The sequence below is a fragment of the Harpegnathos saltator genome, unplaced genomic scaffold, assembly GCF_003227715.2.
Source record: "Harpegnathos saltator strain DR-91 unplaced genomic scaffold, Hsal_v8.6 scaffold393, whole genome shotgun sequence".
In the NCBI taxonomy this organism is placed as follows: Eukaryota; Metazoa; Arthropoda; class Insecta; order Hymenoptera; family Formicidae; genus Harpegnathos; species Harpegnathos saltator.
In genome coordinates this window covers 810,267-832,195 of record NW_020230198.1, presented here as the reverse complement: position 1 = coordinate 832,195, position 21,929 = coordinate 810,267, and the positions used below count along the sequence as shown (strand labels likewise).

At 44.7% G+C, this 21,929-nt stretch overlaps 1 protein-coding gene across 7 annotated transcripts; it reads left to right on the top strand.

Annotated features, from left to right (window-relative positions):
• The first annotated feature begins 4,552 nt into the window (after positions 1–4,552).
• Positions 4,553–20,538, top strand: LOC105190162 (putative thiamine transporter SLC35F3). Of its 7 annotated transcripts, none has more exons than XM_025300953.1 (12): positions 4,553–4,735; positions 6,986–7,575; positions 9,205–9,500; positions 9,800–9,949; positions 10,365–10,715; positions 10,966–11,094; positions 11,571–11,760; positions 11,848–11,937; positions 12,368–12,497; positions 15,274–15,303; positions 17,443–17,846; positions 19,556–20,538. In XM_025300953.1, exons 2-12 carry the CDS (start codon positions 7,197–7,199, stop codon positions 19,606–19,608), a joined length of 2,202 nt encoding a protein of 733 aa, XP_025156738.1. In that variant the 5' UTR covers positions 4,553–4,735; positions 6,986–7,196; the 3' UTR covers positions 19,609–20,538. The 7 variants fall into 7 exon arrangements, with proteins under 7 accessions (XP_025156738.1, XP_025156739.1, XP_025156742.1 ...); XM_025300954.1 differs by having other exon boundaries at positions 17,443–17,913; positions 19,556–19,607; XM_025300957.1 differs by lacking the exon at positions 6,986–7,575.
• The last annotated feature ends 1,391 nt before the right edge of the window (positions 20,539–21,929 follow it).

The window sequence follows — 21,929 nt, the reverse complement described above, 5'->3', positions numbered from 1 at the left end:
ACAAGAACATATTTAACTAGCGATCCCGGTGTACGACGCGTGTGTCATTATTTCTAATTATATATTTCCATATATTTCGATAGAATTAGCGCGTAGCATGCATAACAATTAGAACATATGTATCGTCGATAAGCGTGGAACGTTTTTTTTTCCTGGCTGTTTTACTCGCAGCTATTACTTGTACATAGATTTTATTTTATTTCGGAGATAATGTTGATACATCATCACACGAGCCGAATACCTCATAGTATCTATGAAGGTGTAAACGCTGCTTTTACATCAATAAAAACAACCAATATATTACATTTATAAAAATTTTCTTCCATAGAGGTTTATATATAATACTACGAGTGTCGAGAGTAGTTGACTCTCTTTAGCGCTGAGTTCAATTTCAAACATTATATATGTATATATATATACACGCATTTGCATGTATATGTATATATATAGCAATAACGACATTATCAAGATGTGTGTGCGTGTCTTTAATTTATATTTTAATTGGAAAACATCAGGTGTGTATGTGCAGAGGCGCGCGCGCGTACGACTAATTTTTTCTTTTTGTTTCATTTTTTTTTTCTCTACATGCCTCTAACATTCTTGATTAATAAAAAAGCGGACGCGTTTACACTATTATTATTAATCGCGTTGATCGAACGATATTTCTTCTTATGCCATGTCATTTTGTTTGCACGTGTCCGCGCGTACGTGCGTAGCTCTACGACAGCAACTCTGACAGTTGCACATTAGGTATCTTCTAGCTAGGAACACAACGAGAGACTGAAAAAAGGAAACTTTTGAGATTATGGGCCTTAATCAGTGCATAAGTAAGCAATGCACAAATATAATGTGATACTCGATAAGGGATGTTTACGGTTTCCCTTACATGCGTCTTGATTATCTTAGAATAACACAGACAGTTACGCGTATATATATCTTTAATATTTAAATATTTGAATATCTTTAATATTTAAAGAACATTCGTATGAGAAATGTGTTTTAATAACATCACAGATTGCTAATTAATCCTGTTACGGATGTAAAAGTTCTGTCGAATGTCCAACGATGATACGGAGTAAATTTTATATTGTCATTTCGCGCATTTAGTTTACACGTGACGTTACGACGTGACGTATATACGTTTGGAGTGAATTGTACCGAAGTACAATTTAGCTTATTTTAACTATAGCTTCAGTTCAGTCTCCGTGTACAAAATGGTGCTTCTCGCAAAACGGCAATTGTGTATCTTCTCGATTGAACTCCTGTGTTATTCTGCGATACGACCGCGGCCGAGTCGCGGTTTCGATTGTTACGGGTTATTTAATTTATTAGCTTAATTTCTCTGTCGCAGAGTGGTAAATACAGATGGGAGTAATGCGTCAATGAAGTATCGATTATTACGACACAATAATTAGCTGATAGCGAATTAGTGACAACGTCGATAACGCGGTCGAGATGGCGTATGATTTTCTACTATACGATAGTGTAGTTTTAGATCTCTTACTAATACTTTCTCCCCTTTAGGTGATAATTATAAATTGTGGTTATACGAGCAACTATGATTAACAGAGTCGTGACGAAAAGAAATCGGGACCACCACGCTAATAATAATTTCGTGTTTGTCCTTTGTTTGACTCTCTGTTTTTATTCGTACGATCTCTCTCTCTCCCATGTTACACACCTGCACAGTGATTTCCTGTATACTTTTGCAGATTAATTTTGTATGACAATTCAGACGACGGATTCGCGCGTGGGCGAGTCCACACTGTGCGTAAAGAAAGAAAAAAAAAATTCTCCCTTGTTTTTATTATATATACATATATTACCGGAACACTCAGCCATCTGTAATTTACCGCGCGGACATATCGCATTGCGTATGAATGTACCTATTTATATATACACCTGTTCTGTATTTGTACTTATGCCTTCTTGCAAAAGAAAAAGAGGAAAAGAAAAGAAAAAGATGATACTTCCTACTTAGATGTAGCAACGTTGAGATCAATGCCGAAGTAAGATATCAGCGAGGGTTTACTTCGTGACGTCACTTTAGAATTAATTGAATCTCTTATTTCAGAAAAGTACGGAATAAAATATTTTTCAGCTAACATTATCTCTTCTGCCTTCTCCTCCTCTCCCCTCTGCCTCCTCGTTCTCGTTCCCCTTGCTCTCTCGCGACAGCGACGGCACCTCGAGGGTCTTTCGGAGTGACGTATCCTTGTAACTTATTGCGAGCCGTCATACGATATCGCCGAGGAAGGACAAGCGCTTAGCTGCCGTTCTTTATGAATATGCATGAGAAAAAGTTCCCTCCTGGTGTCAGCCACGCAGAATGGAGTCGTGGAAACTGGTAGAGCCCGAGTGAATCACGGCAACATAACGCGCGTGCGAGCCTGGGCGTAATTTCGCCCCAATTACGATCGATTATGTGATTATGCTCAGCGTGTGAGCCGCTTCAACCTCGAAAGTCACTTGTAAATACAACTATAAAAATAATGACGCGCGGCTGTACGACTGAGTTAATAAAACGGTATTGTACGTACGATATTTGTGCAGCTTGGACGCGTAGCATGTACATTTAGCAAGCAGATGAACGTTACGAACAGCAATAATTCGTTTATAATTGTTTTATAATCCTGTGCAAACCGTCAGGATCGTAAATTGGTTCAAACAAAGAAAAACAATCTTCGTCATCACAATTATGATAATCACGAAACGAATTAAAAATCAAATGTACCATATTATTCAGAATCATTTTGCAGTCATAAGGTGGAGTCAGAGTCAGCGGAGCAAGAACAAGATGGAGTCTTCAAAAAACTTCAAGAAACTGGTCGATGCTGATAATCATTGAGCTCACCCAGCAAAAAAGTAATTTTAGAACAAGCGAAATTGTCTAAATTTTAGAGGATTTTATTCTTATAAATGGCCTCAAGAGGATTTCCCTAAGATTAAGAAGAAAATATTATAAACATTATTCTTAAAGTTAGAGGGATTATATATATTATATGTATAATGCAAATCTTATTGATTTTAATATAAATTTCCTCTTATACACAGATCATTTAATCTTTTTTTAAGAGGATTATTATTTATTCTTACTGTACTCTATTCTTAGTGGTTATACTGGTTAATTTGAAAAAATTATTATAATATATATAGCGAAAAGTAATATATGTGTAGATGTACTTTTGGCTCCAGTTCTACAATAAGTAGGCACGAATGAAACAAGATCATCGTAACAAATAAATTTCCAGTCAATTTTGTTTATGGACTTCACAGCTACAAAGATGTTTATCATAATCAGTTGTATAAAACATAGTAAAAGAAAGAATATATTATTCAATTTCTTGCAATAGATTATAAACTGTATTTGACCAAATATGGGTAAATTATCTTTGTTATATGTTATACAGCAGTACACATACTTTTTTTAAAAAGCGTTTCAAATATTCTGACTCATGAGCATATGGTTATTTTTCATTCATGTTTGGAGCTTTGGAGAGCATGACTAACAAAACAAGCCGACATTTTTCGGATATTTTGTGTTCCATCTTCTTTATATTTTTTAATTATTTTATATGTGCTGATATCTTTAGATCAGCATATATAAGCTTAATTTCTTAATTAAAATATTTTTAGGATGCTTTGTGTCTCATCTTATTTTTGTATTTTTTAATTGTTTTATTTCATAACAAAAGAAGCCGACATCCAAATCGACATATTCCTCTTCATGTAAGATTCATTCATTAATTGATACAAGAGGAAATCCTCTTGAAATAAGAAGAAGACAGAATAATATCTAATAAATCTTAGATGAATGGTTCACTTTAATCGCTTCATCAAAAGAGAAATCCTTTTTCTGTAAAAGGCTTCGCTTAAAATATGAAACTATGGGAAAAATCACTTTACAAATAGAATACATTTTTTTGGGTGAGCTAGAACTGCTGATCCACTGAAGAGAAAACCACACATGCGATGATGATCAGAAAACACCAGAAGCGAGTTGGAGTCCTAATTTATTCGATAAAACGGTGAAAATACGTTCTCCGCTCCGCTCCGCTCTTCCGCTTCGAATTTCCCCTGCGCGCGACCTCCAGAAACTCCTCAGTCCCCGTTAAATGGTTCAGGACACCCTATATAGCTCTCTGCTACCAAGAGCTACAGTCGGAACGTCGATGGCCTGGAAGTGGTTACTGCGAAACGGGCGCAGACGCGAGCGGCCTGGTGAACGAACGAACGAGCGAGCGAGGCTCGCTTGGTAATCAATGGCACGGCAGGGTGTTGGAGACCGTCCGACCGCGATCGGTGCAGTGCGCGGCGGACGTACACGGGGAGAACACACCGTGTTTCTCGCCCTGTCTCCGCTGCGGGGGTGCGTAACCCTGAGGAGGAAGCTTGTAAATACAAGCCTGATTAGGACGGGGAATCGCGTAATCAGCCCCGCCGCGCGCTGCGCGCCTCCGATTGCGCACTAATGGCGGACTAATTATTCCCAACACGACGAGCGTCGCTTCCGCGAGAGAAAGAGGAAAGGAGGGTGGTAGTGGGGGGGGGAGGGAAATTCGGAAAGAGCCAACTGTCGCGGCGCGCGGCGATGCGGTTGTGACATCGGTCTCGAGGGAGCAGTCGCGATCGAGCGCGAGGAGTCAGTCGGATCGCGCCCGGGGGGGTGGACCATGAAACATGGATACGTCGCAGGTCGAAAGCGGCGCGACTTTGGAGGAGAAACATAAGGAAGGTACGTGCGCAACGAGCAGTCTCTTCTCCACGAGCCCCGTCCACTGGACTCCCGGTGCTTCGTCAGGGTCGCGCGGGGTGCTAGAGCACACCCCGAGCGGGGGTCGTTGTTGTTAAATCATCGCGCGATGACCGGAATTATCCGGTGATTTCGCAGTCATTTCGCTGGGACCGACGCTTGAATCGGGACGCGTCCGCGTCGTGGAGAACAGCGTGCGCGTGTGTTGGTCACTGCGCACACACGTGAATACTTGAATATTTACACGCGGAATTGCCGCGCGTGTGGATCTCGACGAATGAGTGAGCTGACAAGCGCGACGTAATTCACTTATAATTCAATTCTCTGCGGCTCTTTCGTTTTTCTTCTTCTTTTTCGAAGGAGAAGCGGACCCTCGAGCTCCTCATTCACGTCGCGACGGGAGCGGAGATCTCCCGATCCGGGACATGTCCTCGAATGTCCGGGACACGCCGAAACACACCCTGCGCGACGATTCTCGAGTGAGATGCACTTACCCGCCGGACTGCATGACTCTCATCCGAAAGGAGATATTTTTAGTTCTATTGATCTCTTGCGCTTTTTTCTCTCCTCTCGCTCGCGCTCACTCTGCTTCTCTTTTCCTCTTTCTCTCTCTCCTTCTCTCTCTCTCTCTCTCTCTCTCTCTCTCTCTGTCTCTATTGTTTTTCTCTCTTTTTTTCTTCCTCCCGGTAAGCTCTCGCTAATAACGCTTATCGTGTAATAACGCTTATCATCACGCCGTCGAATTTGTGTGTTCGTCCTGCGTAGAACCCTCGTTAATTTATGTTACGCCTTAAACGCAGCACGCTGCCACACGCCGACATACTTTCGTTCGTCGAGCTTTATCCCGAGGCTGCGAAGCCAGTAGAATCGCCTTGCCACGGGCATACATCGCCGTCCATCCATCGTGTCGCGTTACCTCCGCACTCTCTCTCTCTCTCTCTCTCTCTCTCTCTCGAGCACGTAGAGACCGAGAGAGAAAAAGAAAAACACTTCCAGGGATTACGGCAGTTTCGTGAGCGAAAACTGAGATCGATTTTCTCCCGGTGAGATCGGGTCTCGTTAAGGGAGAGAGAGAGAGAGAGAGAGAGAGAGAGAGAGAGAGAGAGAGAGAGAGAGAGAGAGAGAGAGAACGCACTTGGAATTTCCGCGTTCGTTCCGACACGCGACGATTAGCGTATTTTCTTGGACCCTCGTCAGACCAGTTATTGCGAGAGTCGAGGACTGCGGATTCGAATTCGACGAACCGAGCTTGATCCCAGTAAGAACCATAACGTTGATTCGACGTTGATTCGACGGTGAAATGGTTGATGAAACGTTGAATCGACGTTAATTTAACCCTCATCGACGTCAAATTAAGAGCGGAATTTCATGCGAAGCAGGCCGTTTTCAAGACTATTTTTACGAATTTTTTAAATAGAAGCGGTATGATCAATAGACTTGAATTTTCACGGTGTATTTATTAATGTTCAAAGTATAAGATAAATGTTATTGAATCACAAGAACCGATCCAATTTGTAATTATAGATAAAAATGCAGTCATCCGTTTGCGAGCTCTATGTTTGCTGTCGACATAATTCCAGGCCTCTCACTATTCTGAAACCAAAAAATAAGAAAAATTTTTTAAATATACGGTTGCCATTATAGCCCGTTATAACCAAAATGAAGGCAGTGAAGCCAAGTTTGGAAAAATAATGACTGTATAAAAAAAAAGTATCGAAAGTGAAACATTTTTCAACCTGTAATCATGTTTAAAAAAAATGAATAAAATAAAATATAACTGTGTTCGAGGTAGGGGGGGAGGGGAGCGAAAACTACATGTCTATATTGTCTACGTCTATATACATTGTGTAAAAATTTCAAGTCGTTCGGTTCAGTAATTTTTGCATAATCTTGTCGGCAGTTTAAGAAAATCTGGTGTTTCCAGATAAACGCGTTTAAAGTTTTATGTGCACACTGCAAACCCGAGTGTGTTATTTTGACACGTATAAGCTGAAGCTTTCTTCATGCGTTTCTTCGTAATTCGTGACGAACGGTCCCAGGCAGAACAAAAAAATCATGATGACTTCAGAATGATCGAATCATGATGAAAAAATTAGTCTTCCTCATCATTTTGACGTCATCATGATTTCCCCCCCCCCTCTCTCTCTCTCCCAGCGAAATTCACAGCGATCCCCCGAATGTGTTGCAGCACGTCGGTTGGTTTCAACCCCGCAAACGTTGAATTCTTTTCAGGCTATGAACGCGCGCTAACGAACAGAGGTCTAACGAACAGCGTGTCCGCGTACGCGATGCACCCGCCGATCGCCGATGTTAACTAGCTAGCTAATGCGACACTTCGCGTGATGTCCGCCGTGAGTAAGCGCGCGCACGTACACGCAACGCACACGCGCGCGCGCACATGGGCAGGTGAATTCGCCGAGATAACAGCGGGTTCAATCGCCGAATGTGGGCGTTGAACGTGCATCGATTCTGGCGAGCGCCGAACACATGTATGTATCGCTGCTGCACGCCCGCGAACACGTCGGCAGATCAACAAGTCGTGCACACAAACCGCCAAGTCGCGCAAGCGGGCACTTCTCACGAGTCGCTTGTGCGGAGCGCTGGCCGTCGTGTTGTAACGTGCCGCGACCACGCGATCTCTAACGACGTCAAGTCAAGTCAGAGAGCACGCTCGAACATGGAGAGCGGGCAGGTTGGTGAGGTACCGACGATATTCCACCCCCGACGCTCGCTCACGTCCAATGTGATCCTCAGCGAAGATCAGCAACGTAGCTCGTTCCTCAGTCCCGTCCAGATCGTCGTCGAGCTTGTCGAAGCTGCAGGTAAGTCGGTGCGCTTCAACACGCAGATCGTGCTCGGCCCATCGGATGCTCTTTCAACGATTGCGACTCGAAAATGAGAAAGCGAGAGGGAAAGGGAGAGGAGAGGGAGAAAACGAATGTCGACGAATCGGAAACGGTAATTTCTCACTTCATCGTCGAGATATTCTTCCGATTACGATCATGGAGCCTCGAAGGTCCCTTTGTGCGAGGTTGTTGCTCGAAAAATTTTACTTCTCAATTATTCCTACATAGCTCTTGCTTTGATCTTTCGCCGCGACTACTTTACCGTATACTTCAGCAAGAAAGTCGCAACCGGCCGCGTGAAACTTGAACTTAACTTCAATGCGCTCCAACCAGATTTCACCGAACTTTAACTTGAATACCGCTGTGAAGCCGGGAAAAGCCGATTCCAAGGCTTCAGAAGCGGCGAGATTGAGAGGGCACACGGTGGGTGGGAGACACCCTGTGTGTGTGTGTGTATGTGTGTGACGATCGTCAATGAGTGTGTGTTCCGATATCGATCGGGCGAGCGAGAACTGATTTAGCGGGGTTGGATCCATAGTCTGTCGTAGTGTGTAGAGTACTTACGAGGGATTTAGAGCGATTAGAGCTGCTAGTAAAACTCTGCATTAGCATCTCATTATTATTATTATTAGTACTAGTCTTGGCATTAGCATTTCGGTATATCGTTCAAACGCTCTCGCGTGTACATAATAAACCGATTCCGCTGCGCTTAGTTTGCATAGCATAGAAGCCATACCGCGAAGAGACCGCGCGCTGGACACGCTTTGACCGAGGAACTTCCGAGACGGAGTACTGCGGAGTTTCGCTTTGGGTTATGATTCTTTCAGCACGCACACGCTCCCATATACACACACACACACACACACACACACACACACGTGTCACGCAGCTTCGCTCTCTCGCAGACGGGAATGACACGATTCGTAGATCTTTCTTCTGCATTCAGCACTGCCGTGCGTTCAAGCGTAAAGGGTGTAACATACAGGTCAGTATGACGGGTTGCTTACCCTGTTTGGGCGATAATGCAGAGCTTGTTGGAAAGGTCACTCGTTGACCTTGTTGATAATGATATTTGCAGTGCTCCCAGTTATGACAAATATTTATCTTTTTAACTATTACTCTCATTTATTCTGCTTAATTCCGTAATATTTATTTCTCAGTTTCACTTTTTTAGATATCTTTCTCAATTCAATGAGGCTCGACTCTGATCGATAAATGGTCGATAAACCGTCATAACGATCACGGTGCAAAGTTAGTTAGTTGCACTTGTCATAATAACCACAACGTTGATTCGACGTCGAATCAACGTTATGGTTCTGACTGGGTGGGAGCATGGTTTAAATATCATTATCAACAAAGTCAACGAGTGACTTTTTCGGCGACTTCTACATTATCGTCCAAATAGGAGCAAGCAACCCGTCATACTGACCTGTATGTTGATGTTACACCCTGATAAGCTGAAAAAGGGACACCGCAAACAAGATCTGATTCTTTTCGCACGCGAAGGAAGCTCGCGAGAGAGCCGGAAGTGCCTCCGCTGAGGGGGGGCTCCTCCCGTCCCGGTGATCCCCTGCGCAGGCAGGACTCACGTTGCGACTGTTTCAGGATGCGAGCAGCAGCAGGGCTGCGGCGTGACGGACGGGTGCGCCGATTCCGCGTCGAGCTGCCGCACCCTGGAGACCACCGGAAGCGGCGGTGCCGTCGGCGGCGGCGGCGGTGGTGGTGGTAGTGGTGGTAGCGGAAGTGTGCAGACTCAGCCGACGGGTCAAAGTCAGGCGTCGACTCATGTGACCCCGACTCCGACCCCGCTCGCTCAGCAGCCGCAGCAGCCGCAGCAACCGCAGCAACCGAGCTCCCTCTCGGCCTGCTACGCTTCCTGCTGCGCGGAAAGCGCGAAGAAGGTCGATAGCGTCTCCAAACTCGCTGGCAATGAGAAATTGCGTCGTCGCGTTCTCGATTCGCGGCATCAGCATCGAACGATCGCTCTCTTTCTCCTCCCTCTCTCTCTCTCTCTCTCTCCCTCTCTCCCTCTTTCGGTTTCTTGTAACAAAAGGAGGGGAAGAAACGAGCGAGTCGGGGGATGATTTAAGTACCGCGGGAGAGAAACGTCCCCGTTTTTGGCGCGGAATTCACTTCGGGATTAGCGTCGCGTCAGCGATACACGCGCATCTCACTCGCGTCTGTCTATTCTTTATTGCAGATTTACTTCGGGGTGTGCGTTACGATATGCGTAACCGCGAGCTGGGTCGGGGCGACCCACTGCATTAAGTATTTGTACTTTCATAAGCCGGACGCCGTCTCGCAGAGCTCCACCTCGAACGCCTCCGTGAACGGACTTCATCACCAGCATGTAAACACCATTTCGCATTCACGTTAATCTCGTTGTTCGGAACTGAGCCCTGAAATTTTCTCTGGAGACTAGCCTCATTTCGTTTCGCCCGGCCAAATCTCTCTCCAGAGCGTCCTTTTTCTTGTCTATCGCTGGTTTGGAGACGAGTGATCGAGAGAACATTTGTCCTGATGACATTGCCGGCCATTGAAATCCTCAAAGTGCGAATGGCTGACAATCTCACCAGGGCAAGTGTAAAGATTCGGATTTAAGGACTCACAATGGGAGAAGACTCGAATCCTTAATTTCGAATTTCGAAGGACTAAAGTTCTTGGATGAAGATCGAAGGAACATTAAGTCCCTTAAAATAAGAAATATACAGAGCGCCGCAGGCAGGACGAAATCTCCCTCTATCACCCGGATGACGGCTTTGTAGATCATGCCGCCGTACAACGCGCCTTTCTTCACGACGTGGTTCTGCACCAACTGGGAGGTCCTATACTTCCCCGTGTACTTCATCTGCCGCGCTACCAGGACCAAGTGCGCCAGCCCGTCTGAGATAATCGCGGAGAGCCTGCGCGGCTTCCGCGACAAGGGCTTCACCGGCGGCCGCTTCCTGATCAGGTGCAGCCTCTTCTGCGGCCTGTGGGTCATCACGAATTACATGTACATACATTCCCTGAGGATACTCTTGGCCACGGACGTGATGGCGTTGTTCGCGACCAACGTCTCCTGTGTCTACCTATTGTCGTGGGTCATCCTTCACGAGCAGTTTGTGGGCGTCAGGGTCAGTAGCTCTAAAAGACGCGGACTCGTTCTCTCGGTCTCTTCTCGACCTGATCTACCAGTATCAGTGATTCAAACTCAGTATTCAGTCGAGTTACAACCAGTGGATCAAACCCAACTGGTAAAGCGGTTTACTGAGGAGACGACATGGGTATAAATTGAATTGGGATAAATAGTAAAAATTACAATTCTACCGTAGCGAAGGACTTTAATTACCGATTACACAACTCTCCATCCCCGTTGGCTTGCAGATAGTCGCAGTGATCCTCTGCAACACCGGGATCGCGCTTCTCGCCTACATGGATGGCATAACCGGAAGCCCCACGCTGGGTGGCGTCGTCTTGGCTACATCGGCGGCAGCTGGCTCTGCTGTTTACAAGGTAAGAGACGGGCGTGCAAGTTGGAGACGAGTGATCGAGAGAACATTGTCTTGATGACATTGTCGGCTATTCACTAAAAAAAAAATATTCTATTTGTAAAAATCTATTTGTAAAGCGATTTTTCCCATAGTCTCCCGTATTCTATAAGCGAAGCTTTTTACAGAAAATCTTAAGCTTAGAGGAATCCTCTTGAGGCCATAAGAATAAAATCCTCTAAAATTCAGATGTGATTCCGTTTGTTCTGAAATTACTTATTTTTGGGTGTTGATATCTTCAAATTGCGAATGACTGACAATTTCACCAGGGCAAGTGTACAGATTCGGATTTTAGGACTCACAATGGGAGAGGACTCGAGTCCTTAAATTTCGAATATCGAAGAATTGAAATCTTTTCGAATTCCACATAAATATCGATGGACTTCGTCTGCGACGATTCGTGATTCACGAGTCCTCGCAGCGAACCGTTCGTCTGTTCAGGTCCTCTTCAAGAAGGTCATAGGGGAGACCACGTTCGGTCAAATGTCTCTATTTTTCTCACTCATCGGTCTGTGCAACGCCGCGCTGCTGTGGCCGATCTGCCTGGCCCTCTACTTCTCCGGAGCGGAAACCATGCACTGGGCGAGGCTGCCTTGGGCCACGCTGCTCTCCGCCAGCATCCTTCACTTAGGTCTGGTTCTCGCGTTGAATTAGACCGCTAGCTTAGCCTTGACGCTTCACCGACTCTAACCGCGCTCTCTCGACGCTCTGTTCACAGTCGCGAATATGCTCGGCAACTTCAGCATCGCGCTCACCTACGACCTGTTCATCACCCTCGGGCTGATCACGGCTGTACCTGTGTCCGCCGGTGAGTATCGATGATGACCTAATTCTCTTCGGGTAGAGTCAAGTCGAAACTTGTGTGCAAAATCTTCGAATCTTTGTCGCGGCCAAACTTTTCCATAAACTTTTCAGCCACATAAAAGTAATCTTGAGAAATGCACATGAGAATTGCAAAATAAGAAAACGTAACTAGCAAAGTGCGCGCAAAAACTCATGAAGTGATCGCATAGGAAATCTTTTTGCAACGACAATTTCAATTATTCCATTACATTTTCCGCAAGAACGTCCGTAACAGACAAGTAGCGATTGCACTGATTGTGCGAAAAAAGTGTAGAACTTTTCTAAAGGATGGAAATTTGCACAAGATTGGAATGTTACATGAGGGGGGGGAGAAGTGGGGTTATTCGCAATGATTGCCCGTCACCGACTGACGAATCGCTGACACGATTGCGCAGCATTGGACGTGGTCCTTTACGGGGCGCATTTCATGGGCATGAAATTAGCGGGCATGATCTTCATCGCGGTCGGTTTCTTCCTCGTGATGTTCCCAGACAACTGGCCGGACTACATAACGAGGCTACTCCGGTATGTTTCCCTCAAAGTCCGCGCCCTGTACAATGCGGTTCTGTGGTATGCACCTGTCTTTAATTCGGAGTTCATTTGATTTCTCTTAGTCTTTAGTTTCTCTCTCTCTAGCGAATTCTACGTACGTTCTCTCTACATATATACGATTCTATATACTCTTCTCTATACATCTCTCTTTTGTACTCTCTTGCAACACAATATATCGGACTGTTTTCTACCTTGTTTTGCACCAGGATAGAGGCAGCGCGTAGTCACTCTCACTCAAGTAGGATATGCTTGATCTATATTTATTACTTACCTTCTTTACACGCCGCCTTCATATTCCGACGATCTCTCGGGAGCAAGCACTGGGTATTGACCCTCGCGAAAGCACATTTCTCGTCCCCCCTCCCCCGCCCCCTGGAAGGACCTCGCGTGCGTAACTGCCTCGTGAATCGCAAGGACGATCGTTCGCGCGTCTCGTCGTTCTCATTTCGCGGGTCACATCCACGTCGTGAGAAACATCGCCGTCGTCGATTAAACATTTCTGCCGCAAAGCGGCAAGTGCATCCAAAAAAAAAGTAACTTCAGAACAAGCGGAATCATTTAAATTTTAGAGGATTTTACTTTTATAAATGGTCTCAAGAGGATTCCTCTAAGATTAAGAGGAGAATATTATAAACACATTATTCTTAAAGTTAGAGGAATTATATGTGAATATGTATAATGCAAATCTTGTTGATTTTAATATAAATTTCCTCTCATGCATAGATTATTTAATCTTTTTTTAAGAGGATTATTATTTATTCTTACTATACTTTATTCTTACTGCTTATACTAGTTAATTTGAAAAAATTATTATAATGCGAAAAGTAATATATGATATATATATATATATATGTACTTCTGGCTCCAGTTCTACAATAAATAGGCACGACTGAAATAAGATCATCATAACAAATAAATCTCCAATCAGTTTTGTTGTGGGCTCCATAGCTACAAAGATGTTCATCATAACTAATTGTATGAAATATAGTTAAAAGAAAGAATATATGAGAATATATTATTCTCTTATCTTATAAAGAAAGAATATCTTATTCAACTTTTGCGATAGATTATAAACTGTATTTGACCAAATATAAGTAAATTATCATCGTTATATGTTATACACATGCCTTTTTTTAAAGCAATACACATGCCTTTTTTTAAAAAGTGTTCTAAATATTCAGATCCATATGATTACTTTTTCGTTCATGTCTGGAGGTAGAGCATGACTGAACAAAAGAAGCCTACATTCAAATCAACATATTCCTCTTCATATAAAAGGAAATTAATGGATACAAGAGGGAATCCTCTTGAAATAAGAGGAAAACAGTTAGAATAATATCTAATAAATTTTAAATGAATAGTTCACTTTAATCGCTTTATCGAAAGAGAAATTCTTTTCCCGTAAAAGGCTTCGCTTAGAATATGAGACTATGGGAAAAATCACTTTACAAATAGAATACTTTTTTTTGGGTGTGCGAATTATTATCTCGCCGCGTTGTCACTCGCGCCATTCTCGATCCGCCCTTTTCGTCCTTAGAGGAGTTCCAAAATCTCGCGTCGACACGACTCTCGCTGCGATTTCTTTTGCGTTTCCATCAGATCACACCTCGTAGCTTCGTAGCTCGTATCACTCGTCACATACACACACGCGCATATAAATGATGACACCGCGCAAATAGACACGCGAGCACCTCGTCTTGTCACGTTCACACATACACACACACACACACACACACACATACATCATAGATCCTTTTTTATGCGTGACGGTTTTTCTTTCGCATTTAGAGACGACTCTCGCGCGCGCGTCTCGCGCATCTCGCGCGTCACATCGCTTTAAAAAGAACGAGAAAAAAGGAGGATATTAAAGACTAGCCATTGATATTATTTTGCAGGATGCCCGGAATATGCGACAGGTTTAAAGTGTAATTAAAAAAAGAAAACAAAAAGAAATGAGTATGTTTTGTAGCGACATACGACCGATTGCGCGACGTGGCGTAAAAAGCTCAAAGTCAAACGCAAACAGTCCTCACGTAAGATTCGACCAGTGATACGTTTTAGATACGTCGTGAAGTCGGCCAATGTAAGCAGAACCCTTTTCGTCTAATAGCTTCTCCTCTCTCCTGTTTCGATCTTTTTTCTAAACTTGATCGCTTCGAAAGCAGTGCCTCTGATGCGTTACGTTTGAAACGAGTCTCGCCTTTCGCCATTTGTTCACACGACCCCGCAGACAGCCAGTGAGGGAGCCCGGGATGTTGCTCGAGTCCTTTGAGGTTTTGATCATTTCGATAGAGATTTCGTTCGAAATATTTTTCATTGCATTCGTTATTATCCTTGTTTTCTTACCCCCTTTGGTTCTAGCTCGAAGAGACCCGAAGAGACAGAGAGTTACACGAGTTGCGTTTATTTCTCTGCCAGCCGAGACGTTCGATTCAGTTCTTTCAGTTCTTTCGTTCTTACGACCCGCCGAAGGGACTTGTTTGAGTATATCAGTTCTCCGTCCTTGTTCTGAAAAAAATTGCGCAAATTCTTACTTACGCCGACAGTCGGGAGATTTGTTCGTTGGATTGTACAACGAGGATACACATTATTCGGCTCTTTAGAACTTGATTGTTTAGATAGAGAATTTGAGTTGGATAAAGAAACGACTGATTTGCTTGAGCTGCTTGTTGTATTGTCTGTGAAATCAACGTCGACACTCCATCACTCGCTTCCCACAACAATCAGGATCCATTATATGCTGTTACAGAAACATAGTCCTCATGAGTCACAGTGCAAGGTAAGAAAATACATCCCATACGTCTTGCTCTGCTTCTACTGAAAATTCATCCCCCCTCCCTCCCTCCCTCCCTCCTTCTCTTTCTCTCTCTCTCTCTCTCTTTCTCTCTCTCTTTCTCCCTCGAGCGAAGAGCGATTATTCTTGGATAATTTCCACACGCTCAACAAATCGAGAAAAGTGTATTCGACAACCGGCGGGTCAGGGTCAACTTTGTCAAATCTCATAGCCGAAGATGATGAAATTTATTTACGAGAATTGGCTTTCGCGTCTCTTCAAGTCGCGAGCGAACAATCGTCAGGAAGGGAAAGACCGTTCTTGAAAATAAACTTGCAATCTTATCCTTATCGCGAATTACGCAGATTATTATCCAGAGCCAAGTACTGTAGAAAGGGACGCCCAAGTGCCCAGCGATACCACCCGTGTGTCCTCGATGAATTTTCCGTAAAGGAGCAAGCGCTATAAATGTCGATAAGCGCATGATTTATGATATTCTCTCTCCATTTCTTCCACTCTGCATGAGTACGATTGACTCTCTGGCTTACCCTTCTCACGCTCGCAGCTCTTACACGCGAACGGCACGTCTCTGTTTCACTCCCCCGTTGCTCGTCCGTTGCCACTTTTACCTGGTCATGCATCGCGTGTCTGTGTAATTAGGTAAATGCAACCGATCCCTTTCGAGATCCGAGCTTCGAGCGATCGAGCGTACGCGAGCGCGTCGTCGACGACGGAGCGCGCGTTAGATTCAGAAAAGGATCCCCTCGCTGTCCCCGAGAGTTTCGCGAGATTGCTTGCTTTGACGATCGTGTGCTCGTGAAGCATCCTGGAACGGTACACCTATTTTGTCCTTGACGTGTTACATACATACATGCATATACACATATACAGGGTGGCTCACGTAAAACGTTACAAGTCCATAACTTTAAAAATATTTATCAAATCAAAAAATTGTTCATAAGGAAGTTTCACGTATTCGAGAGGCCTCTCTAACTACATAAACGTAAAGCCTCGCCCTCGCTTTAAGGGGGACGGTAACTTCATAATTTTAAATGAAACTCCCTGTAAAATGTTGCATATTTGGATTCTACGGGAAGAAACAAGTAAATCTGATCTGAAAGATTTGGAAACGTTTGGAAAATGCTTTTATCAAAAGTTACAAGCATTTAAACCTTTAGCGATTTCATTCGTGATAGAACTCCATTGACACAAAGGTGCATTCGTGATACAAGAAAAACAAAAAAGACTTTGGAGTACATACTTGTTAACCAACAGAAACATTATTAAACACATTTATCGAGATGTTAACCAACAGAAACATTATTAAACACATTTATCGGGACACGTAAATACAGATCACAGACAAATACAAATTATCAGACATTTAGTTAGTTTTGAGCTGGTTGATAGCTTTTGATAGAAGCATTTTCCAAACAAATGTTTCAGGTAAAATTTACTTGTTTTTTCCCGTAGAATCCAAATATGCAACATTTTACAGGGGGTTTCATTTAAAATTATGAAGTTACTGTCCCCCTTAAAGCGAGGGCGACTTTACGTTTTAGACTTACGTAGTTAGACAGGCCTCTCGAATACATGAAACTTCCTTATGAACAATTTTTTGATTTGATAAATATTTTTAAAGTTATGGACTTGTAACACTTTACGTGGGCCACCCTGTAAACTTACACACGCACCCACACACACACATATATATATATATATATTATATTTTTAACTTAGTCGCGTTCCTCTTCTTCTTGTCTGTTTGCCCCCCGTTGTCCCGCCTGTCTAATTAGCAAGTCGTCACACACACGCGCACACACACACATACACACACACACACAGTCTCGTAATTTCTTACGCTTGATCCCCGTGTAAGAGGAACCCGAAAATCGCTGATCGCAACCGCGCGACGGTCCCCTCGATTCAGATAAAAAAAAAATAGAAAAGAGCGAAAAGACCAAAACGAAAAGAGACGGATAGATAAATAAGTAAAAAAAAAAAATCAACAAGAGACTCCCCCGCGTCGCCGGTCGAGGTACACGCCGGTCGAGAGGAGCCACCCGCAAGTGCCGTGCCCCGCACACGGAGATAAATCGAGAGACCGACTGATGAGAGCCTCGCGATTGATATGTATATACGCAGTACCTCGGAGGGCCAGCAAGGACGCAGGAGCGTCGTTAGGAGCCGCACCGCGTCGCTGCAGCAACGCCAGCACCGGCTGCGGAGCTACGGCGTCTCCGCCGCGCACGGCGACGGCCAGACGCTGCTGCCGCTCAGCAACAGCAACAGCAATAGCAGCAACAACCAACAACCCATCGGAGGCGGTGGCGGCGGCAGCGGCGGCGCCGCTAATCGGCACGTTAACAGCTCGCAAGCGCAACAACAGCAACAACAACAGTACAGCGCGACCTCCGAAACCCAACCGCGCCGTGTCCTTCCCTCCACCTCGACCTTCACCTCGACCTCGACCTCGACCTCGACCACCGCCGTCGGCAACAGCCACCGGTGCGCGATGCCACCGTACCTCGATCCTCGCAATCAGCAAGGTATGAGAACGATCAGGCTGGTGGCGTCGAAGCCACGCGCGACGCGGTAAGGGAGAGAAGAGATCAGGTAGGAATCTCATGCAGGACGATCGAGACGGATCGAGCGTGGTGTTGAGATCTAGTGGCTGGCGATCTCCCAGTAGCCGCTGTCTTAGACGTGTTCTTTCGTTGTGCCGTGGTATGCCGCCCGTTTGAAAGGAAGAGAGAGAGAGAGAGAGAGAGAGAGAGAGAGAGAGAGAGAGAGAGAGAGAGAGAGAGGGAGAGGGAGAGAGAGGGAGAGAGCAAGTGCTGGTGGATGCTGAGGAGCAGCTGAGCGCAGGGCGCGAGCGAGCGAGCTAATCAGCTAGCAGCGAATGGCAGTCGCGGGTCGTTTCGAGATGAGCTGAGTTTTGAGCTGCGTGTAATATGCGATGTCGCTGTCTGAGCAAGCTGGCTAAATGGTCGGTGTAACTTAGCGCAAGTGCCGTGCGTTGGTAGCGAGTACGTGCGGGCTGTCCCGAAGAGGTATCGCTGTCCTCGTTTCCCCTTCGATTCAACGTTCAGGCCGAACTTTTTTTAATATCAAATGTATTTTTTAATATATCAAATGTATTAGCACCGGACATTAATTAGCCATTAAATGCTGTTTAAATCGCGGCCTATTGTTTTTCTGCAGTCGAGATTCTGTCGGGACAAAATCTCGATCTCTTCTGATTCGCCGATTTGAGAGAGACACTCACCTGCCTCCCTCTCTCTCTCTCTCTCTCTCTCTCTCTCTCTCTCTCTCTGTCTCTCTGACTTGAGAGAAGACTCCATCTCCAGGTGATTGGAGACACGGCGACGGTCGCGGGGCAGCCCACACTTCGATGTGTGACAGCACGTGCGTGCGATAGAGAATGTCTTTTGCAGAGCTCCCGAGTTTCTTGGCATCTACTTACTCCGTAGCTCGTAGTGATTACCCCCCTTAGTATCTCCTGTGTCTCTCCTGAATGTTTCAGGTATTCGTGAATGCTCTGGATATCCGTCTTTGTCTTTGTTATTCATATTTAGTCGATGTGCGTGCGCGCGCGTGTCTTGTGTGTGTGTCAAACACGTTTTTGGAATGAAGTATCGCGACGTGTGTGAGCTGCTCGATACTTGACGGGACGATTACTACGTCAACCGCACCTCTCGCGAAAACGAGCGGATAATCCCGTCGCAATCGGGAGGTCTTCCCTTGTGTAAGACGCGACCATGGGACGCGTCCGTGACTCTTTGCGACAGGTGTGAATTCGGTGAATCATGGCGTGGGGATTTTCTAAACAAAAAAAAAAAGAAAACATGCATAAAACAGATCGATGTGATGATACCGATGATCGCGGAAGAGATACCTTCGAGGTAGCGAAAAGTGTTTCTAAATTGTCCACTTTCTTCTCTTTCGTTCTCATTCCATAAGGAGAGAGAAATGAGGAGAGGTAAATCGGCCGAATCGTTGCTTCCTCATTCTTGGAGGACGAGATACGTGGTGTTGAACGCCTTCATATAACCTCGAACGCGAACGCGACAATAAATCTCGACAGACTGTCGCTCCAATCTCGCGGAGCGACTGATGAAGGATGTCTCGGAAAGTTTCCACGCGTTCGGAACCGGACCGACGAAGGACGACAAACGCGCTCTGCATGCTGACTGACCACATCACCGGCCACGGCCGCCAGGATCAGCCCGGAATAACGCGCCTTTCGCTTTCGCAGGTGGAGCAGGAGACACAGGCACGGCATGTCAGGCGGATCGTCGCGCGACGTGATCGATTACCGAACCGGTTACATAAAGTCGCACCTACGCTCGCCCTCCGGAAGAGTTCGGTGACTAAGCACACCGTCGAGCAGCGAATCGGTAATTGAGAGGTCCTGCCGGCGCCGGCGGCGGGTGGCCGCCATGATGGGTCGCTTCGCCGGCGACCCGCTGGTCAGGGCTTTCCTCAACGTGTAAGCGCGAATCCGATCGGAAGGATCGGAGGGGAAAGCGCTCGCCCGCCGCTGTCTCTTCAGGTCTTCAAGGCGACGTATCCTCAGCGCCTTCTCGACGACGACCCTCGGCTGTGGCTCGATGGACTTTTCACCTCTTCCTCGTGCTCGCGTCGGGGCTACCTCCCGTGCTGCGAGTTCATTGACACACACGCACGGTTCGGGCTGAGAATAACAGCGGGACTGTCGGCCGGCGAGTAGAGTTTCTCCGGTTCTCATTACGTATCTCATTACGGAAGAGATCGCGAGGGGACTCGCTGTCGTATATGTACGTAACGTAAGCAATAACAAAGCGCGAGTTCGCTCTCAAGGTTCTCGGCTTCCTTTGCGATTGCGATCGTGTCGGCATGGTCAGGCGAGAAGTCAGCGGCGAGAAGTCGTGTGGATTTTTCCTCCGCGTCGTCTCGAGTGAATATTTTATCCTCTTAGACCTGGCATCGGCGAATTCCGTCGAACTCCGTAGGACCAGCGAAGAATCTAGAGGTGCGACGCTTGCGCGGACTGTGTTGTCCTATCTTGATGCTACGAATGTACCTTGATGTCTCGAATGTACATCACCTACTGCTCAGAGTTGGGAAAGTTACTTTGTAGAAGTATCTAGTTACAGTTACAGTTTCTCTCTTTTTCACTGAAAAAGTAACTGGTTACAGCTACCAGTTACTGATTTTCAAAAATAACATGTTACAGGTAGGTATAGTTATTTAGAAAGTAACGAGTCATTACACTTCAGTTACCTTTTTACAATAATTGTGCTATTATTTTTAATTTCGTAATTGTGTAAATTTTCCTTCAATTTTACGTAAAAGTAGTTTGTTGATCATTATATTCCTCATATTGTACAGAATTTTTATAAATTGGATTCGTTAATTTAAATAAGCAATTAATATTTACTCCTTAAGACTATTAATAACAATTATAAGAAAGTGAATGAATGAGGATAATAAATGCTAAAAATACTAAAGGTAAACTTAACATCAAAAATTATAGTTTTTCACTGAAAGATATATTGATATTTTGTAAATAAAGACTTACATTCATATGTTTCCTTAGACTTGCAATTGAGGTTTTACTTGCATAAATAATTTTTTTGCCAGCATACGTTTTTTGCAGAGAAATGCCCGGTTGTTCTCATTTCCAAATTTTTGCTGTAATATTTCTGTAATATTTGCTGCAATATTGCTCGAATATTTCTGCTGGCCGTGGGATTTTATAATCCTTCTCCAAAGATTTTTTATCTATTGCTTGAATTTTTTATATAACTGAAACCACGCAGCGCTGAATGCAGATTATGTTAACAAATAAGAACTGACGACACGCGACGGAAATGTCCAAGACGTACAATTTTTTTGAAAGAAATACAGATTGCGTTCGAAGAGGAGATTATCAGCGCTATTGCGTTATTTTATCCTTGTTTCACATTTAATGAACGATAAAGGTAGATGATGCAATAGCGCGTTTTTCAAATGCAGCTAAAATAACTGTATGCTTATTGAATATCAAGCATCGCAAGTCGCATTATCGTGCTGGTCTGCCAGAAACTTAAGCTTGAAATACAAAGTAACTATTAAAGTAACTATTAAATTAGCTACTTGTTACCAAACAAATATAACCAAGTTGAATTACAGTTACAGATGAAAAAACGGAATAAAGTTAAGTTATAGTTACCAAAAAGAAAAAATAATTGCAACTGCAACTTCGTTACAAGTAACAAGTTACTTCCCAACTCTGCCACTGCCTTTTCCTTCGCATTGGTTCTCGTGTATGAAGAGATACTCGCCTCAGGGTCGGTGCTCCATTAGCTAGATACTTTATCCCTGAATTTCACCTCCACACTACTTCTCGCTTCCGACGTGTCTCGATTCGATCGCAATAAGGGGAACGAAAGCCATGACGAGGATGAGAAAACGCGTCGATCATCGATCGCTTCAGGATAATCAAGCGTTCACCTTCGCGCGTTGTCGCGCCGGAACCTCGACGAGCGAGAACCCGCCGAGCGAAAACGCAATTAGGTACAATTAATCGGATCGAGATCTTTTCATCGTTATCGTCGATTAGCATTCGCGTTAGCACTCGACTCGACATAGTCGTCGTCGTTGCCGAT

What these genes read in the sequence shown, in the direction of transcription:
- LOC105190162 (XM_025300953.1), top strand. Translation starts at nt 7,197, where the DNA reads ATGTGGGCGTTGAACGTGCATCGATTCTGGCGAGCGCCGAACACATGT. An exon ending in CGAGCTTGTCGAAGCTGCAG is followed by an intron (nt 7,576 to 9,204) that starts GTAAGTCGGTGC and finishes CGACTGTTTCAG; the next exon opens with GATGCGAGCAGCAGCAGGGC. An exon ending in CTCATGAGTCACAGTGCAAG is followed by an intron (nt 15,304 to 17,442) that starts GTAAGAAAATAC and finishes GTATATACGCAG; the next exon opens with TACCTCGGAGGGCCAGCAAG.